General features: G+C 40.7%; 1 protein-coding gene across 1 annotated transcript; it reads right to left on the bottom strand.

The window, feature by feature from the left end:
* Positions 1 to 74: 74 nt before the first annotated feature.
* sfmbt1 (Scm like with four mbt domains 1) lies at positions 75 to 21,218 on the bottom strand. Its single transcript, XM_038695658.1, is given in 22 exon segments — positions 75 to 2,344; positions 2,503 to 2,631; positions 2,992 to 3,216; positions 3,365 to 3,439; positions 3,441 to 3,544; positions 4,176 to 4,351; positions 4,816 to 4,925; positions 5,845 to 5,984; positions 6,107 to 6,174; positions 6,279 to 6,321; positions 6,498 to 6,611; positions 7,399 to 7,525; positions 11,467 to 11,549; positions 11,744 to 11,903; positions 12,215 to 12,316; positions 12,504 to 12,601; positions 13,742 to 13,994; positions 14,843 to 14,931; positions 15,820 to 16,063; positions 16,550 to 16,644; positions 16,727 to 16,784; positions 21,073 to 21,218. Coding segments are annotated over 21 exon segments (2,601 nt in total). The 5' UTR covers positions 16,752 to 16,784; positions 21,073 to 21,218; the 3' UTR covers positions 75 to 2,203.
* Between the last annotated feature and the right edge of the window lie 1,148 nt (positions 21,219 to 22,366).

Here is a 22,366-nt window from a genome sequence, read left to right as displayed (position 1 = left end):
TCATGTGACAGGCCTGCGCAGCCACGAACTGCATGCTGGGAAATGTATGACAAACACCAGGGGCAGTCTTCACATCAGGTTAACAGTTTTAATTGCCGTCTTTTTAAATAGCTGTTATATTCTTCAACCGTGAAATAAAACGCTGTTCCCTTAAATACAGCAGAAACTACAAGCAAAATGGGGGCAAAAAAAACAAAACATTACAATAGATCACACTACAAGAACAATTGGTAGGTAAAAAGAAGAAAAACTTAGTTACAAAAGCATTTTGAATATCTTTAAAACATCACACTTTTCATTAAGTTAATTGTTTAAAATAAGACGTCAATTATATAAAATGGTTCAAATAACATTACTTATAGCTGAAATTGTTTTAATCATACACTCCATATGAGTTCAGGCCTATTCTGTGCAAATGCACTGTATATTTAGGGCATTTACACATTGCTTATGTGGAAGAGTTAATTGCTCTTTTTTTTCCTCTAATCACCCTGTTGCACTAGAAGATACTTGATTATATACACTATATACAAACATGCACTGTCATATTTGCATACCACAATACAGTACATGGTTTTCCTTGTGCTTGCAATACAGAATCCTTGCACTGTAAACTGTCCTTACATACAGTAGAAGCCTGAACAAGAAAGCAAGTGTATCTCTTGAAATGAAGGCCCGCTTTACATGTGTTGTTGATTGTATCTTAATCCAGCTGGATAACATTTGCAAATGGTGTTGGTATAGTACACATATCTGGTGTTCACACTAAAATCTAATTCCTTACCTTGCAATGGCTCCCTATGACTTATTTCAAATCAATTATCACTATCTCTAGTTTAATCTTACCTCTGGCTTTCAAGACACTTGAACTGTGACACTGAACTGAACACTATGAAAACAATTATTTTTGTCTTAATGGGTTTAACAATGTTTTTGAGAATAAGTCTTTTCTTAAAAACATTATAAACCACAAGACAAATGCTTCCAATCTGTTAGTGCTCCAAGATACAGCTTGGAGCTTTTTCACTTAAATGATTATGAAAATAATGTAATCATCAATCTGTTTTTTTAAGTGCTTCAATGTCAGTGCACTTTCACATACAGTGTATACAATTTCATGACATAAATGTTGACCATCTTTTCAGTGAAATTAGACATCAGTGTGAAATCACCTGATTAGGAGGCGGGACCACCTCATTTGATTCCAGCAGACATTACCAAAGGTTGACAGGCAGATACCAAATGTTCTAGGGCTAATGCTGCATTCCAGGCAACTCGGAACTGGGAAATTTCCGACCTCCAACTAGAAAAACTACCCTGTACTTCACGAGTAGCAGCTGAATTACGTCACAAAAGAATGGCAGCTCCCATGGAAGCACACAATGTAAACCATAAACAAAAAAGCAACAAAAAGTACATTTGCATGTATTTAAATTAAAATAATACGTACAGTCATATAGAAAAACCTGTTCTGTATGTACATTGATGTAGAAATATGTTAGGCCTATTAGGTAGCTGGCTACAGTAAAGAATCTCATAAAGTGATCTTCTCTCATTGTTTTGTGACGTAATTCAGCTGCTACTCCTGAAGTCGGGGTAGATATTTTTTCTCTGAGTTCACAAGTAGGAAGTCTGACTTCAGGTGGCGTGCCAGGATAGTTTTTCTAGTTGGAGGTCGAAAATTTCCCAGTTCGGAGTTGCCTGGAAGGCAGCGTTACTCACTCTTCCTCAAAGAAAGAGGAAATAAAATAGAAGACTCCGAGGCATTCAGAAGTCATAAATAAATAAAGAAGCCTTTATTAGAGAATAGCTAGAAACCAATCTGTTGCTTGAAAGCAAGTCCTTGATGATGGCTTGCCTTTTCTGTTTTTTTTTCCTGTGCAAAACATGCTGTAATTAATAAAGGCTTTTACTTATTTATGGCATCAAAGTGCCTTGAATTCTTCTGCCCTTCAGTCCTTTTCCATGCGTTTCCTAAACAGCACCTGAACTGTTTTGTCTATGTAGCTGTTCTTTGTTCTTTCTTCGATGATCAGAAAATGTTGCATCATCCATCTCATGTCCAGGATTGTCCAACACCATGCGGTAAATGCAGGATTCTGTGTCCAGTGTTTAAAAAGTCAGAATGGGAAAATACAGCGTTTTTTCACAGGATTGACACAAAGAACAGGATATAGCCACGCCAATGTTCATTCCCCGTCAGCTACGTAGCAAACTGTTGATAAAATGCCAGCTTGACCCTCTCAATGTGGTGGCACAGCTTTATGGCCGGTCCCAGCTTCAGGTCCATACACTCTTGCACTGTAGGGAGGTTCAGCAGCAGCAGCGCCTGTCCATCAATCTCCTACAACATAAATTCATATGAGATGCAGTTTCTAAAATTAGTGTTTAAGGTATGTTTTCTATTTGTGACTGTGGATACAATACAAGTGCATTTATTTCAGTAGAGGGGAGTGAGCTCTCATCCCAAGTCAGGCCATTACGTCTGTGAGTATTTCTTACCTGATCTAAGAAAATCCGTGCAAGAGGTGCACAGTCAGTGGTCCTGATGAAGCGAACCACATCAGTAACACTCCACTCCAGTGGGCTGGTGTCCAAACACAACTTCTGAGGAGGCTCAGTCTTTGAGGTCTATAAACACACAGACGGGATGAGTTAGTCACAAAGATACTCAGAGATCTCCCAGCTCAAGTAGAAAGGCTCACAGCTCATTTGAACCTTTACATTTGATGATCAGACCTGAGCATGCAACAAAATAATCGCTGGCTGTTTCAGTCTTGTTGATTTCATCAGAAGCTGTTTAGAGCAAGTTGAGGTCACAGTGAAAACATAATTTTTTTTAATTTAAATGGAGGAAGAGAAAGGCAGTATTTAATGGAAGGGGAGGGATTGTGCAAAAATCATACATTTTGTACAAGCGTATTTTGTACACATTATTTTCAGTATTTATTGCTACCGAGTCATTTTAAGACTCTTTGTGACTTTCATAACCTTTGGTGAAGGAGGACGGTTCTCATCATCAGAGAATGAGGGCGAGCGGGGTTTCCGGCGCCGGCGTGTGGGTCTAGGTGTTGCCGGTGGGGAGGGGGACGGTGTGGTGGGCTGGGACTTCCCAAATGATTGTTCAGAATCATCCTGAAGATCATCCTGCAGCTCAGAGCCAGAGTCCTCACTCAGGGAGTCATCTTCATCCAGATCTTCTTCCTCTCCGCTGCCCTGCGAGCCACAGACCGGGACAACAAACAGCTCTTTAGCACAGATTCAAGTAATGTGTGAGGAAGAACCAGAGTTAACAATGTTGGTTTAACAATGATGCAATTCATGCATCATTAATTATAAAAATATATGAATGTGTGTGCATTACCTGTGGAGACCCAGCAGGCGTGTTGTCCACTGAGGCTGAGGAGCGTCTCTTCTTATGGACAAAGAGCTGCTTCCTCCTTTTTCCTCCTCCTCCCTCTTCTCTTCACTCCACCCTCCAGGTTGGAGTGGCCTCCGGGTGGACGGCCAACGCGTTTACTCTTCTTCTTTCCATAGTAATATGCTGGTGACAAGACAACATGCTTATTGTGTAATGTTGCATTTGACATGTCTGAAAGGTTTTAGTATATCATAAAGATGGATGGAAATGAACTGATCAAACTGATTTTAAAACTGATTTTAAAACTAAAGCAAAGCGGTGGAGGATATGTGGTATCTGGAGTGATGTGAAAACATATGAGACAAAAGTGAAACTGTAATGGTTCATCTGTTGCAATCAAATTGCATCAGTTTCTTAACCCCGACACTGCAGTGCAGCGGTAAGTAAACATATCAACAAATCTGTGACTTTGTACTGTTGAAACAGCTCAGTAGAAGATGAAACACACCAATTCTGACACGTATTTTTAGAAAAACCATACCTGCGTATTCATTGCCTGTGGAAAGTTATTGCAATTTCCAAATCACAAATTCTATCCCTCGGCTTCACAGAATTTTTGTATTCATTAAGGCAACATTTATGTATTCATTAATCATTTCTATTCATGAGCAACACAAATGAAAAGAATTGAACGTTTCTGTTAAAGGAGAGCAAGTATACCGATTTCTAAGCTGATCATCTGATAAGTCATTCAGTTTTATTCATAAGCATAGCTCTTGACAATCAGCCGTTTGTAGTTCTGTAAACCACGTACTGTATTTGGTCTTGGTGAGGACAGAGCAATTCTCCGAGCAGCGGTCCAGAACCATGCGAGGTCCAAACAGGTTCGGACAGCACTCTAGTTTGATGCAGGTTTTCCTGCAGAAGTCTGCCACGCGGTCTGCAGTACGGACTATTTCCACAGTAGCCCGGTAACTCTTTCCCTTGTACCTGACGTTTTAAGAAAAGCATGGTTAAGCAGTAAATAAACTGTGATAAATCTTTTCACACAATATTTAGGTTTAAAATGCCTTAATTATGCTTAACTTTAAGCCTTAATATAATTTAAATGGATGAGCACAGTCATCATGAAGGGGGAACTTAGCTATAGAGGCCAAAACCGTTTTTTTGTACCAGACTGTAAACATTTTTATTCCTGCTGTATAGTTGGGCATTTTAACATGGAGGGTCTCTGGAGATCGCTTTTGGAGCCAGCCTCATGTAGCCATTCGGTGAACTGCAGTTTTTGGAACTTTGGCAATGGCTTCATTTTTCAGCCCTGAAGGTTGCAGCTTGAGTCAAGACCGTTTAATCCAGCATGTGTTCAAATATTGGCCAACATGCCTACTATTCCTGCAGGTTTTGCATGTGTTCGGACAATTGTGAGCTGAGGATTTAATGGCGTTTTCCCTCACTTGGCTTTGAGTGTCTCTCCATGGCCTTGCCAGCGACTCTCTTGGTCCAGCTGCAGCTCTCTCAGCACACGGCTGGGCTTGTAGGCCGAGTTTATCAGCAGAGTCAATACCTGGAAACAAGATACATAGACTTGCAACACTTACAGGTTTTATCTGCAGGTTAGAGGGTTATGACTTTTATTCTTTAATGGTGCTATGTGTCACATTTCAACATCAAACCACATATTCATTTTTAAACAAGACTTTCATTACCGTTAACGTAACTGTTGGCAGAAGATTAGCAGCCTTTACTGGCATCTACATTGTGTGCCATTGGTTATTAATTAGTAAGATTGCTTTATTATAGAAAGGGCACTGCTTTACCACACAAAGCAGAGGGACAGCCCTCTGCTTTGTGTTTCTTGCCATGGTACATGTGACACACTGATAAAAATCAGTTTATTGAGAATGGGGGGTAGCAACTTCCTCTTTCTGTCAGCATGCTAAAGGGATTATGGGAAAATGTGGTTTTAACACCATGCAATGAGATAAAGGCTCTAAGTCATCTCCAACATGAATTCATTTGTTTCCACTAAATATTCATAGGAATGAAAATAGCTGAACCATTCTACAGCAATGCTAGCTGCCTTGTGACTTTTGCACACCAGTGCTTTGAACTAAATGCTAACATTAACATGCTAACATGCTAACATGCTTACAATGACAATGATGATAAACTTGATTTTTAGCAGTGTGTTAGAATGCTAATACTAATGTATTGCTGAGGCTGATAGCGATAGCGATGCCATTAGTTTTGCAGGATTTTGGAAATTTTTGATATGGAAAGGTAAGGGTTCCTCAGCTTAAAATTTATCCTCTGTGAATCCTGAATGTCTATACCGAATTTCATGACAATCCATCCAATAGTTGCAGACCTACTGACTTACACATTGCCATCAACTGTCATGTTTTTGTGTAAGGATTGATTGTTTTTTTGTGTGCGTGTGTGTGCATGTATGTTATTCATACAGCTGGATTAGCCCCTCTCACCTCTTTGAGCACGAGGACACAGTTTCCAGGGCCAATGAACTGAGGCAGCTCTGCAATGCGTCCCTTGTTAAGGTAAGGGCCAGAGAAACAGCGGTGGTTGAAGTAGATCTTGGGACAGCAGTATTTCCCATTCCCTTGTCCTAAACACAGATAAAAATTGAGACACCAGTTATGAAACAACCACAGTCTACACAGATAGTCAGTTGAAGGCATAATATCCTAGTTTGAAATCTTTCAGTGAGACCTGAGACAAACCACTCACCTGTCTCTGACTGGTTGGCCATCTGCTGCTTGACAGTGTCAGGTGATGATGACTTCAATGGAGCTCGGCTATAAAATGATGAAAATTGAATCAAGTGATGAATGGCAATCTGACTCGATCCATTTAAATCAATAAGCCTGTCACCACCTCCGCACCTTCCTTCTATACTCACTGTTTCTCAGGCTGCACCACAGCAATCTTCCTCTCTTTTTCAACTGAAAAACAAGGAAAGACTAATGTGTGCCCAGTCACACTATTACATTATGCCACTAATTGGGAGGTCAGGGTACACACCAAACTGTATTATGTCTGTCACAGCATTAGTAACAGTCTTGTTAAAGCAAATGTGTAAAAACCATAAGAGTCCACTATAATAACTGGTGTTGTATACCTGAGGGTTTGATGGGGTAGACGAGCGGATAGCCATTTGTCTCACACCAGCTGACAGGGAAGATGTCAAAGGAGTCCACATGAACTATCAGCTCTGGCATGGGCTGCTTCAGTCCTGCAGATACATATACACACAGACACAGCGCTATTAGAAAATCACTCACAATACACCAAAAGATATCATAGACTACATTCTCACCCGGTCATGGAGGCCAAATTCAGCTAGAGCAACTGGTGACATAGTAACATACTTCACATACAACATTAATTTGAGCTACAATCAAATCAAATAAATATCACACAATAGTAAAACTTACATTTAGGTTCCTCATTTACTTCTTTGCAAGTATACACATAAACATCATCTTTTGATTATACAAAGACAACACAGGATCTTCTACAATAAATGACAATTTTGTATCTGCAGCATATATACATCAAAATGTCCCATAAAAAAGGGAAAAACAAATATTTGAAAATGATCTTCTTGATCAGCTTCATACTGTAAGAGAAATGTTGCCTGGGAGACTCCACTGTCAATCAAATCTGATCACATTTTTGAGAGCTACTCTACTACCCCTTTTTTCCAACTCTTATTAACCCCCTTCGCTTCAAACATAGCAGAATGTTGTATGTGAGCTGTGCAAAATCTGTTTCTCTAAGACTTTATAATCTCCAAAGCAGTGATGAACTGGAGTAAAATAATATAATCTGTGTATCTGACATTCCTGCGTTCTCCATAGAAAATCGGAAAACTAGCCACTGAACTAGGGAGCCAGGAAATCCAGATTAGACCCGCATTGATTAATGCTCTACATGACATGGCCGTCAATAAGCTGTTGGACTCAACAGAAATGATACATCAGCTAAAACAAACACATTCTCTCAGTACCCCATCTTACCTTCCAGACTGAGCCAAATGTATTGTCCTTTGACCCTGGTGACAGTAGCCACGTGAATGTTCTCAGGTGACAGTGGGTTGACGGCCTCCAGTTTCATGGCCTCTTTGAAGCTGTGATCACATTGCTCCTGGCAGGTAAACAGAAGCTCACATGTGAGCTATTTCTCAGCAAAGGATGGTCGTGTGTTGGGTGATTTTTGTCTATTATGAAAACCATATACACATAAATATACAGTATCTCACAAAAGTGAGTGCACTCCTCACATTTTCGTAAATATTTGATTATATCTTTTCATGTGACAGCGCTGAAGAAATGACACTTTGCTACAATGTAAAGTAGTGAGTGTACAGCTTGTATAACTGTGTAAATTTGCTGTTCAACAGAGCTTCACAGGTTGCCACTGGAGTCCTCTTCCACTCCTCTATGACAAACATCACGGAGCTTCTTTGGGTCGACCATGGCGAGGCCTGTTCTGAGTGGAACCTGTCCTTTTGAAACGCTGGCCACCGTGCTGCAGCTCAGTTTCGGGGTTTTAGCAATCTTATTATAGCTTAGGCCATCTTTATGTAGAGCAACCATTATTTTTTTCAGATGGGCCCAATTTGGACATTTTCATTTAGGGGTGTACTCACTTTTGTTGCCAGCGGCTTAGACATTAATGGCTGTGTGATGTGTTATTTTGAGGGAACAGCAAATTTACACTTTAAAGATATAATCAAATATTTACAAAAATGTGAGAGGTGTTCTCACTTTTGTGAGATACTGTATATACATATTTGCCTCTGGTAAAAGTCCCAGTGAGCCATCTGTTTACAACTCATCACACTGCGGACACATAGTATCATCACTGGCATTCCATTATGCCGTCAGTCGAATGGGCAAAATCTCATTTCATACATTCTGTCAAAAACATTTCTGACTGTATGGGATAGCAAAATATAAAATAAATTTCCTCCAAAGTATAAATGACTATAAATCTGCAAACAGAACTGACTATATGCTTATGAGTGTGCTGTAGAGAAACCAGTATGTGTTATAGCACTGATCTGAGCCATACTTAACTTCTGGTCCCCAACTCTAACTCTTTCTGCATCAAAACCATCCATGTGACAAACAGTTTACACAAGAGGTGGCCACAAGATGCACAAGGTGTGGTTATTTTCAGTCTCATAAAAAAATGTCTGAAGCTCGTGTTCTGAATATATGGCTTTAAATCACATACAGTAGTGATTCAAATTCTATTCATTCATGCAGGCACACTGCATTACAGCAGAGATCTCATGCAGCCTTTATATGACAGTTTAATTAATTTAATTTAATCATATTACTCTACCACAAATTTCACATTTAATTGTGATTTTGACCAATAAAGAGCACAAAATGTGCTTGGAACCAGTTAGTAGCTCATCTCAGATTGACTCTTTCAGCGAACGATCACCACCACGGTTACAAATGTGGGTCTGACCAGCATCTGGTGGCGTTTTTTTTTTTTTTAAAGAGCTCATATTGTGCTTATATTCATTTTATTCAGGGGTTGTACCAGAACAGGTTTACATGGTTTAATTTTCAAAAAACACATTTTTTTGTCATACTGCACATTGCTGCAGCTCTTGTTTTCACCCTGTGTGTTAAACACTTCGTTTTAGCTATGAGACTTGCACATGCGCAGTTAAGGACAACTAGCCAATCAGAAGCAGAGTAGGGCGGGTCCTGAAAAGCCAGTAAACATGGCTTCGGTTCAGCTGTATATGTTACCCTTACCAACTTAGCAACATGGACTGGAGCAAGAGTTTCAGAGTGGGGAGTTATTAATTTGTAACGAATGTATCTTTCATCCAGAAAGTTTTAACTCTCTACATCACAGAAACAACTTCATGCCCACTGACTGCCTGTAGCTAATGTTTGGAAGGGAGAGGAGAGGCAGCAGGCGGATGTCTTGTCACTGTGTGCTGAAGCTCAGAGTGTTTTCCCACCGGTGTTCTTGAGGGCGTAAATTTCATCTCACAGTAGGGGGGGACAATAAACTATTTTGGAGGGGGACACAAATAATACAGCCATAATTGTACCTGTAGGCCTATAGGATACGTGTACACAGAGAGAAGTCTTACTACTATTTTTCTGGCCAACAACACAAAGCAATAGTTGTTTAAATATGACTTTTAGATATTAGATATTTAACGGCAGCAGGCCAACTGCTCTGCCACTTAACCTCATAATTCGCAAAACCCAACACAATGGTAGATCTACAGTATCAGCCTAATATCGGTTCACACACAGGATTATCGCTGTAGATGAGATGCACAAATTACAGTTTTCCTGGCTGATTCCAGTTAGATTTTTTAAAGGTCTGACCTGCCGATTCTGATTTTGGCCGATTCCGATTTTATTTCTTTCTAAGATCTATAACTGATAGCATACACAAACATTTTTGTAACTATTTATTGGAAAAATCTAGGATCCCCATCAGCACCAGTATAAATGTTAGCTATTCTCACTAGTCTCAGTTGTTTGGTCATAATGAAGCACTGATTATAAAATAAATTTTTTTACTGGAAGGAGCTAAAAATAAATTGCACACGATTTTAATTCTACTTAATTCTCCAATTTATTTTTGTGTTTAATCACAAACTACAGTAATCAGCTCACCTTTCTTTTCCCTTCAGACACACAAGCACACACCTACACCTGTCTGTCTGTCTCTGTCTGCTCTGACTTTATTTGTCAGCAGTTTTATTTAAAAGAACTCGCATTGGGTTTTTCACCCGCGATTCCGTTTTCACAGCGGCAGATGAGCCGCGTGTGGAGGAGGCTTGCTGTTAATTACCGATAGAGCCCACCATGGTATGAATGACATCGTCACCAACAGCTGTGTTCACTGTTGCTTTACCTGCTCCCTGCTTTACAATATCCACAGCGTCTCTTTCTGTGTGTTACTCTGCAGAAGTAAATAAGATAGCGTTGCGTCTTCTTCACTCTCGTGAATAACTTCCACACACCTAGGACGTGTTTTAGCGTGTGTGTGTGTGGCTGTGACACGAGGTTACTGTCTGTGCACACATGTGAAACACGGCCGTGCAGCGTGTTTATAACGTTCATTGTCAGCAGCAGAAAATTGGATATTTGACACTGCTCAACCCCGGTCACTGGTCGGAGCCGAGTAAGCGAAAATAAATGGCCTATTTCAGTCCCCAGCTGATCAATCTGCGCATCTCTAGCTGTAGAAGATGAGTTCCAGTCCAATAAGCTGTTAAACAAGCTACTAAACAACCTAGGTAATGTTATAATAACTGAGTGGGCTCATAGAAAAATAATCGGTTATCATAACTTTCTGTCATTATTAATTTATTAATGACTCAGCATCATCTGTATTAAAAGACAAAATAATCAGTTCATCCAATGTTTAAAGTGCATAAAACAGCCCTGCCAGCCTGCTTAATATTACTGGAGCTCCACAACTATTGACGAATTTGAACTGGTTTTCTGCCACCGGGCTCCTGTGAGGGAAAGCAGGCAGTGGACCAAACCACTGTGAGGCAAGAGAGGGGGACTCAAATATTTCTAAACTTAAAAAGCACTTTCATTGCCCTGTTTGCATCTGTATTGTTTTACTATTTACACAATTATTTTAAGTATATATCATTATATTATTTGATGGTTTTTAAAGGGGGGACACCCCTCAGATGTGGGGGGACATGTCCCCCCTGTCCCCCCCGTGATTTCCGCCTATGGCCGTACTAGCCACTAGGCGAGCATTAAGACACGTGTTTTCTTGTGATGTCACTAGAAAGCGGAAGTCTGCACTACAAACGAGCTGTTTTCAGGCAGTTTTTTTCTGTGGGAAAAGGAGAGGGAAAAAGCCTAAAAGAATACTATGACCTCTTTAAATGAGTCGCTCTGGGAATCATGAATGTCTGTACCATCTTTCATGACAATCCATCCAATAGTTGAAGACCCACTAACTCACATTGCCATCAACCTTCATGTTCACTGGACATGAGACCACCCTTTACACTGATGCCTGACCAGCGTGAACTTGGTATAAAAGGGATAAAACAGAGGTTGACTTACAGTTGGGAAGCAATGCTGGGGAGCTGCCTCTGCCTCGCACTGTTTCAGGTAATCTGCCCAGTCAAAGTCTGGACCCCGGTATCCTGTATGTGATAAGATGGGGAAATAATGGACAGAAAGGGAGAAGCAAGGGCAGATCAAGGGAACAAATAAAGCCAGGGAGAGAGGGGGAAAGAACACATGAGTGATGTAATTCACTGCCATTCCTTACTTTCTGACATTGCTGATGACTGATAAAGTAACTGGTTATGAAGGGATAACATTTGACAGAGCAGACCTGGTGGGGGACTGAGAGGGAGCCCGTTTTTGAGGCTCCACTGAGCAGGGAAGATGCCTGGACTGTCTCTGTGACACAGAAAGGACCTCCCAGCACCCTCTGACTCCTCAATACCACAAAGGTCATCCATCATCACCAGGAAGTAATGCTCATTGAACACCTGAAGTGGAGAGAAGGTCATTTTGGGACACTTCAAGACATTTTTAATTGACAGATGTAAAGTTTTTGCCGTCTACCATCTCAAACTAAACTACAGTAGGAGGAGGAGAACCACTAGACCGTGATTATATAGCAACATTTTGAGTTCAAATGGACATTGTTTCATCCTTTTATTTGTAAGAGGGGTGATCATTTTTTAGCTACAGATTTAACAAAGTAGAGTGTTAATGGCAATAGAAAGCATAAACAACTAAGGCCCGGAGAAAAACATTGCAGCATAGTAGAGACATATTTGATAGGAAAGTCTGTTACCTTGGTGACAGTGGCGGGCCTGATGGAAATAGGAGCAGCAGGGTCAACAGCCTCCAGTTTCATTCCTTCCTTGAAACAATGAGCAGCGATGGCAGGCTGGTCCTGAGACAACACACACACACACACACACCCGCGCACACACACACACCTGTTAATAATGTTTCAGCCCCAAGTTTTGGGGAGAATGTCACAAGTCTTTGCTTAAAGCATAATTATCAAATCTTAACCAGCGGATAAACAGTGATATGTTTAGGTCAGTAAGAACAAATAAGAGTATGGTTGGCAGTACCTTACTGAACTCTGCAGTCAGAGCTTCATCCTGAGGCAGGTCACTGATTCTCTGTTTCACCTCCTCCCACTCTTCCTCTGTCCGCCGGGCCAACAGGTCTGAAACAAACCCATTCACACAAATCAGCTGCTGAAGAGCTAAACCTGACTTCCTGATGACTAGAAACTATGTTGATTATCAAACACATATTTAATGAAAAGGTAAAACGTACATGTGACTGAATTTCACTCTATGCAATGGCATAGACTCGGCAAAACATAGTATGTGTGTCAGCTTGTTCTTTGTTCTGGACCTCCTAATATGTCGCCAATAGGCTGCAACAATTAAAAGACGCAAGCAAAAAAAAAATGTTGTCCTTCACAATTTTGCAACCACAAAACACATTAACGTCTTCTCACAGGGTATTAGGTTCAAGATGTAACAAGGTGATGTGCAGGATTAATGAGGCTGAACATCTGTTGTTACCTTTCATTACATATAAAAAAAGCATTATATCTTTGCTATTCTTTTATGACACAATAAAAATAAGTAATAATAATAAAAAGGCTATGATTATGATAAGTGTAATGCACCACTACTGGTCACTACATTCTGTTATTAACTTGCAAAAGCACAGTATTCAGGTACAAACTCTTAGCAATAAAAGCCTGGCATTAAACATTAATAAGGCATTAGCTGTAGGTGTTGCAGAGGGTAGATCAGCTGTATCAGGAGAGAGACGCAGCTTCCAGTGCGTCTTACATCCTGCATATAAACAAACTTTATTCACTTGAATAACATTAGCAGATCGTGGCCCTGAAAACCATGATCTATCTTATCCTGCATGGAAAATCAATTTCAAGGTCTAGTGGGATACCATCAGATTTTGAATATTGGTTCTTTGTATTTCATCACTATTCACTTGTCAGTGAAGTATTGGAAAATGCTAATATAAATCATATAATGACAGGTCTGATTGAGCAATTGGGAATAAACATAAAATACTATTATTTTTTCAAATAATTAGTGATAAAAACATTTGATCTGATACAATGACTCTATTTAAAGTGGTAATAAGACTATATTATATAATAAGACATGCATCCAGTGTATGATTGCCAAGTGAATTTTACATGTGTCCTTTCATCAGAAATCATTACTCATGCCTGCTTTGACAGTAAACCTCAAGATCTAGAAATCATTTTCCCTTTTCTTTTCTTTTCTAAATCTAAAAGTTGAACCGTGTCAGTGCCACTGACCTGACGGAGGCCTAAGGGTGCAGCCGTGCTCTTTGGCCCAGCCGGGTGGGTGGAGGCGTGGGTGTAGGTAATAGAGCCAGAGGGTTGTGGGTGTGTCTGGGAGGCCCTCTGTGCCTACCAGGCGCAGCTTCAGCCTTCCTCCGACGTTCTCCTCCACCTCAGCAGCCCATGCCAGCCCCAGGTCAACACTGTCCTGGAGCTCCACGTAGCAGCCCGCACACAGGAGCTCCACTGGGTCTCTACCACGCTGGGGCTGCAGGGTTGGGGGGTGGGGTAAATGAGAAGCTGATAGCACACACACACTTATGCCAAACACAAATGAACACACGCCTAGGCAAGGCGAGGAATTTGTACTGGGAGAGAATGCACTGCATGACTAAGTGGCAGAACTGAAGCACAGTCACTGAAAGCTAACAAATGGCTCTAAAGAATTTCACAGGCTATTCCTACAGCAAATTTGCTTTCAGAAGCGCAACCTTGGTGGCATAAACAAAAGCTCAGAGCCTTGTTTTTTGGATACTTGGGAATTCACGCAGGGTACACATGCAAGACTTCATCATAGATATAAAATCCTATTCTGTTCATCTATTCCAATGGACATTTTAAGTGTGAAGTTGTTTCCCTGTCTGTTTGCCATTTCAAAATGGCCATAAAAAACAAAAGTGCTTGGAGATATAAAATATACACTACAAAGACAATAAAAACAAGTAGCAAACAACAGTAAAACAAAACATGACAGTTGTACAGCATGTGTGTGTGTGTGTGTGTGTGTGTGTGTGTGTCAAGACTGCAGAGTCACTGGTTGTGATTCTGATCACCTGAGGGTATAAACTGTCAACTTGGTGTTTTTTTAATGTCAGTTGTATTTACTGAACTTGCCTTGCCACTTCAACATTATGGGGGAAAAGTCTGGCTTTGTTATGACAACCTCAACTGTTTTATTTACTGCAGTATTTATTACATGTGTTTTTAAAGCTGTCAAATGAATCAAATCAGTATGGAGAAAGAGGGGATTGTTCTTGGCACATACAGAGACGAAAGCTAACGCCCCACCCCCTGGGTGGGAGAAGTTTCTAAGACGGATCTGTTCCCCTGCCTTACCAATTCCAGCAGGTTGGCAGGAGCACTGCACTCCTCCGCCAGGGCCTTTTCCAGCAGAGCATCACAGTCCTGGTGCTTCTCTCGCACACCTGAGGCGGATCATACACGTACAGTGTTTAGTTTATCAACCAAACAACCAGGTGGGCTCAGGACGTCACACGTAGACATACACTACTCTGCCTGGTCTCTCTTAGGCACTCTAAATCACAGCATCAGCCATAAAAAAAGATAACTACTGGAATTAAATCACATTATTTCATCTAATAGGTCATATGGTAAGCAACTTGCATTTGTGTTATCTAATAGTTTCATGCAGCTGCCACATTCTAAGCAGACAAATCAAGTATTTCAGTTACTCTGGCATTACATTTCTTAATATTTCTTTGTTGCAACAATATCTAGGTCCCATGTGTTATTGGGTCACATTAACCAAAGATATAGAGAAGAAAAACTGAAAATGCTTTAGCACTTTACATTAAAAACTCTAAATATCTTGCCCATTTTCCAGACAAAACTATTCCTCATGAAACGTATAAAACTGAATATCAGAAGGGCAATGCAAGTGTTTTACCTGAGACAACCGGAGAACAGAAATATAACTAAAATATTCATTACTCCTTGCTATACTGAACAAAAGTGCAATTACTTACTACCACCGTTAAATAGCACCTGTCCTTGAATCACACTCAAAGAAAAGAAAATCTTATTTAAATCCTTAAGTGGAACAACTAAATGTGTCTAAAGTTAACACAAAAGATGTATAACATTAATATCTACAATTTATCACCAAAATGGCAAGAGAATTTTTGGCATGTAGCATCAGCCATGTTTTATATGACTGCTCAGCTCTACAGGAAAAACAGTGACCATGCAATTTTTCAAGAATCCATTGGTGGATTGCAACTTTAATTTTAACTCCCACAGCTAAAGAAAAAAAACAAAAACAAAACACCATGCCAACACCACCCATGCCTCACCCTCAGGGGCCCTCATGGTCTTCCCATGCTGGCGGCTCCAGCCCAACGGGTGGAGGTCTGCCGTCATGATGTCACACCAGAAGTCGGCACGCCGGTCATCCTGGTATCCCTCGTAGCGTAGCAGCAGCAACTGGCCACATGTGGTGATGATGTTGGCCACCCAGTAAGGACTGTCAGCCTCTGAGCGCACACACACCTCCAGCTTCATGCCTGGAGTCAGCCCAGTCTGCAGACCCTGGTCCACCTTAAACAAGGACAGAAGATCGGATATGGAAACAATTACTTGATCGCAGTTGGAAGTTTGTGTTGCTTTGTTCACACAGAAAAAAACAACTTACAAAAGGTACAATGAAAAGCAAATAAGATATATATTTATTCTATGCTATTATAGTCTTTTATTTCAGTTAAACCTACCTGTCAGTTTTCAGCCAAGTATCACATGTTTAAACTGTTCTACAGAAGATTTGTTACAACTGGTGATGCTACAGTGACATCTGTGTTTATGGTGCTTTATGATTGGATGCTTCCTTGAAACAGATTTAGACCTTACGAGCTGACACATTCCATAACCTTGAGTCATGCTTTCTGATATAATACACAGTTAGAAACTAACTAGTGGGTACTTGAAACTTTGTAAGGACATTTAACAGATGTTTAGGAATTGATTATGAATAGCTGGTACACGCTTATCCAGTGATGCATGTTAGCTGTAACGGTTGTCAGCACCCACATGTTTGAAGGCGTGATGCGGCACAGACACGGCTCCAGTCTCCTCCAGGTAGTCATCCCAGTTAAAGTCAGACACATCCTGAGCAGAGTCACCATCTGGAACACACACAACACATTTCTCTTTTCCAACATATTATCTTACTAATTTCATGCAGCTGTTTCACAGAGTAGTTCTTACCAGACTCCAATGACTCCTGACTCATGCTGGTGCCCCCTCAAGGCCAAGACTAGGAGCTCTGAGGAGAAACAGAGGAGGAGGATTATTATCCAGTGAGAGATCATCTGCAGCACACTAGGCTCTGCCTATGTTTAATAAAATCTCTATCCGTAGATCTCAGCATTACTCAGTAATCTCTGAACGTGCTTCTGTTTTCAACAACTATATGATTAATGGGACAGGTGATACCACTGCCTTGTAACAGCCCATTCAGCAGTTCACAAGCCAAACTGTATCAGCAAAAGATTACACAATGTGCTGGAAACAGCAATCAAGACTTACTTTAGCTGGCTAACATACCTACACCACACCACCAAGGACACATGACAATCCTTCAGCTACAGTTAATAAAAATATTATCAGTCAACATTCAACACATTATTATACAAGCAACCGTGACAATAATTAGCCAGCAGAAACTTTAGGTCAAGCGCGATATTAAGAAAGACAAAATTCAACAGCTTTAAATTACAAACACTGCATCAATGTCAAAATAAAATGAACTTGCATTTATTTGGATTTTTCAGCTATTCTAAAATCAAGGACTCTTAGGCCTTGATAATAGACCTGTTCAGATACCAAATCCCTGGTTAAGTTACTACATCAGTATTCAAGTGCTTTTATCTGGTCCTGGACTCAATCAATATAAACTAGGAGATGTGGTAAATAAAATCACAAATTACATGCCGCGTATTTGCCATTCATTAGGGTTTTACAGGCTACCACCTACATAACCCCAGATGGTATGTGATTGCCCGGAAATATATTAAACTATGCTAGTCACACCCAGCTTCACCTCACTTGTGCTCATCTTTTTTTAAACCGCGATCGAATACCGTTTCCTGCCTCCGATGTGCAAATTTCAAACAGTGCCATGACATGAATGTGGACACACATGTCAAGCTTTGACACATCAAACTGACCCGCACGGCAGCATTGTGAAGAGCAGATGAAATAAGTTAATACAACAAGAGAGATGGCATGAATGAGAAAGAAGGGAGCGCTGGGCGTGACAACAGTGGAGAGAGCGGTGTATGGGACGCTGAGGATAGCTGCTCTGTCACGGCAGCTCCATTCAGCCAGCCTGTCAGGCCTGTCTTTGTCACATCTGACGTCTCTATTAAAACCAGGGCCGCCACCATCAGAAAGCCCCCCCCCCCCCCCCCTCCTGCCGACCGGACTGCCACCACGACCCCTGTGCTCCACCGGGATCAGCGCCACCTTTCACCCTTCCCAAGACTCCCTCCATCTTTCTCCCCCTCCCTCTGACACATACATACACACCAGAGGGCCTTATTGTCCCAGGGGTCACACTCCTCACATAATAGTGCAAAAAGAGCAGCAGTGACAGGAGTAGAAATACAGACCTAAAGTTAAGAAGCTCTACAATCGATTTCATGGCTTTTCTATGTTTGTGAACATTTTTGATGCAATTTGAAACAAGATGAAACTGAATCAGTATGATATATTGATTACACCACTTCTGAGAACTATCATTTGAAATTCCCAAAGATGTGCTTTCAATATTTGCTCTGACTTATTCGACTGCCTAAGCTTTAGGTTTCTGCAGCAATTAACTTTGTTGAGCAACACGGCCTCGGCTTGTACGGGCAGACAGGAAGAAATGCCACTTCCCCTGTTTCATATACTGCAAGTGTTCTGTGTGGACCACAGCTAGCAGTCTGCCTGAATCTTTCTGCACAACCCTAGACTCTGACTGAACCTGAAAGAGAAAGGGCCAACACACACCCACGCAAAAACACACACACAAACAAGCACTCACAGACGGCTGAGATCCACACTACACCCTCTTTATAAGCACTCACTGAATCATGTTCTCATCAGCACTTAGCATGCGATTGAGTATATCTAAAAAGGCCTTCCTGAACCTCTGAAGTCCCTGGATAGGAAATGCAATCTGACAAAACACACATTCACATATATACACACACACACACACACACACACACAGTACAACTTCTCCAGGAAATAAAACCAAAGTCAACTTTCAATAAAATGAAGTTAGCTGCTAAAATATTTCATTTAATAGCATCTGCTGATCACTAGTAAATGACAATACATTATAAGCAGTAATGTAGCGGAAAATAAGACGGGAAATAAATTAGTATGCCCTCCTGTACATACTGCTACATAAAAAAAACAGTTGCAGTAGTTTTATACCATGTGTTTTATGAATTTGCGTCACTAAAAAGCTTAAAGGTTTATTTCAACCAAAGTACAAAAACCACATTTTTACATTTACCAGTAGTGCTATTGAGCCATTCAATTAGTTTTGGTTCTGTGGTGCCAGGTTTTGACATATCAGTCTCTGAAATGTATGCCTTCTGTACAACGGGAGCGATTGGATTTTTGTTTGTGGTACCAAAACATTGGAAAATTACATTAAAAAATTCAGCAGTAGAGCTGCAAGGAGTAGTTGATTAATCGATTAGCTCTCAACTATTACATTAATCCTCAACTAGTCTATTTTGAAAGTTTCTCTTAGAAATAAATTCCAAATCCTTTGATTCCAGATTAATGTGAATATTTTCTCTTTTTTCCCATCTCTGTGACAGTAAACTGGATATCTTTGGGTTGTGGACAAAACAAGACATTTTAGGACATCCTCTTGGGTTTTGGGAAACACTAATCAACATTTTTCACCATTTTCCGACATTTTATAGAACAAACTACTAATCGATTAATCGTTAAAATGATCAACAGATTAATCGATAATGACAATAAATGTTAATTGCAGAACCCTTCAACAGCAACATCTCTTCAGAAAAACTCTGCATTACCAAACTAAATAATCAACAGTTGTCACTGTGAACAGCTTACATAGGAACTATTTCTTCGGTAGAAAGTAGGCGTAGTTCCAAAGAAAGTTTTTTCTGGAAAGAGATGCTGCTGTTGAATATTACAAATGTAAGTTTTTAATGCTGTGAGCACCACAAATACAATTCCACTCACTTCTTTAGTATTGGGGTGGTGGCAGAAATCACATTGACTGATGTCTCAAGACTTGGCACCATAAAACTAAAACCATCTGGCAGATGGATCAATGTCACTATTGGTAAGTGAGATAATATGGGGGCATGTTTGTAATATCGGTGCAATGACCCTTTAAAAAGGCTGGTAAATAAAGCTGACAGGTAAACACTCCATGGCATTCCTGATAGGACTAATTAGTCCCGATAAAATCGAGAAACAAATTATTGTGCAGCCCAGTGAAGGTTCCTATTATGGCGATTTAAATAACTTTAAATACCCCAAACATCATTAATATGAACATTATGGCTGCCAAGAAAGACCAAGTATTAGGAGTTGGCCTGCTCAGTGGATGGTAATTCACGAGCTCTGTCAAACTGACCTCTAATTCTGTCAACTAGCCGACCTGCTATAACTTCAGACCAAACAGGCAGCTGAAATGAAAAATCCACATTTCCTCCACACAGCACGCATACACAACAACGCTATTTGATTCAGTTGCAATAATGCTGCTCGTTGCCATTATATAGCGGCACGTCAACCGGAGCAGCGCTGCCAGCAGATCACTCAAGTTGCACAATAGGGAAGTTAAGAGCCAGAAAGAAAAATAGACTGCAATAAGTCAACGTGGGGTACGACAACAAAATGACAACCTTCTGAGCATCATCCTGTTCATCTGCGGTTAAAAGCAGGCTGGAGTCGGTGGCATTTATAAACAAATGAGTTTATATTGCTATTCAGCGAGAGCTACACAGAAATACAAATCGGCTGAGGTCGTGCAACCTTCATTATGTAAGACTTCGACATTATAAATATACTGAGTTTTTCAAGGGCAAATCTCTGGAAATTTCCACACAATCCTTGAACTGAAACTAGCTTAAGGTTGCGATGCTTGTGCGGACTAACCGCAGCATTCAGAAACAGAGATGGGCCATTAACGCAACGGATATGCAGAGAGACCACAGTGCCGTCTTAACTTTCACACTGAGGAGAACATGACAGATACCGATTGGAAAAATTGGGGGAAATGCTGTCTAATAAATAAACATGCGGTCCTAAATGTATAGCGACCGTGTGGGAGTCATTGAACACATGGTAAATCGCCTGTGTCCGAGTCAAGTTACTGAACGTCACAGCTTGAGCAATAAGAGCAGGCTGACGAGCAATAAGGGCGCTTACACTCGACCGAACCCGACTCGTCTTTTTGAGAGACGGGAAAAAAGACGAATGCGCCACCACAGTACAAAACACCGTAAGGAATTTGTAACAAACAACACAGAGTATGTGAATATTTAGTCGCAAAATTCGCCCCTTACCGCTAAGTAGTTTTTCCAAGTCGGTTTTTAGATGCCGTTCCTCTCCGCCTGCTCGCTCGCAGCACTGTTAAGTTAATGTGAATACAAACCGGGAGCCCCGGTTGAATGTTTCAAAATAAAATGGTTATAAGAGCGGGTGCTGAGACCGTCGTCCAAGTAACAGCGGGACTTTTGTGTTGAGGATCAAATCCGGATGCTTCCGGTGTCGCTGTAGCAGCGTACTGCTAGCCTGACGCAGTTCTCGTTCACGACCTCATTCCAATATGGCACAAATGGCCACTGCGCATGTTCTGCCGCCTATATGCCTCTGAGCCCGGCTACATCACACTGACTTCCATCTTCACACACAATAAAATGTCACACAACCAGAATGAAAACCCAAACCTACAACGCGCAAAAAGAAAATAATAAAAGAACAGATTATGGTTTTCGTTTGCATTCATTGTTACAAGGACACGAGAGCTAACCTGAACAGTCAGTCGTTAAAAGGTTTGATCCCCAGCGGAATCAACACTTAGTTAATGGTTGAGCTGGAATTAATTGCACATATAATCGACCCACTTTCTATAAGTGGAGTCACGCAGTTCGTTCTGTAATAAAGTAGCCTATAGACTGTGTTATTGAAGATGACCTCGAGTTGCTTAATTTCCCTTCAATATATTATCTATCAAGTAAATAAAATGGCCCCACATTGCACAACAAAAGGCTTAACTATACTTTTGAAATAAATCACAATAACGCCCTATCATAATGACTGGATAAAATTATATGTGTCACTGCTGGTACGGTACTTCTGCTACACAAGGATCTCAAGTCGGGTTTTTGGAGGAGAGACTGCTGGAAATATACCATGACACTGTGAGTATAATGCTCAAAGTATATCTATTTCGTGTAATAAATACGCTTTCTTTATTAAGTAAGCGTATTTGTCGTTTTGGAAAACGTTTCTAGGAGCCTTCAAGCCGATTCCGTACTAGTCACAAACTGGTTTTGCCGCTCACTTGGACCATAGAAAGGCTACTGCTTCAGTTAATCCTCCACAATAGACCAACCCTTCCGATGCCTATTCTAACAAAAGAAAAAAATATCCGCGTTTTGCATGCGTTGACGTGGAAACAGCACAATAAATGTGGGCTAAAGAAAAGCGATTGGATCTTGCCTGAACAGCCGAAACAATCGGAGATCCATGAATAAATGAAAAGGGGGTAGGCATTTACTCCCAGATTCATTCATTTGATTAAACTGTGAAAAGGTTCTCTCTCTATAAGCTTTCAAACAGAGGAGTATATGCAAC

This window comes from Micropterus salmoides, unplaced genomic scaffold, assembly GCF_014851395.1.
Source record: "Micropterus salmoides isolate LMB-PRFRI ecotype aquatic unplaced genomic scaffold, ASM1485139v1 Ms_hic_scaffold_4, whole genome shotgun sequence".
In the NCBI taxonomy this organism is placed as follows: Eukaryota; Metazoa; Chordata; class Actinopteri; order Centrarchiformes; family Centrarchidae; genus Micropterus; species Micropterus salmoides.
This window is presented reverse-complemented; position numbering and strand designations above follow the sequence as displayed.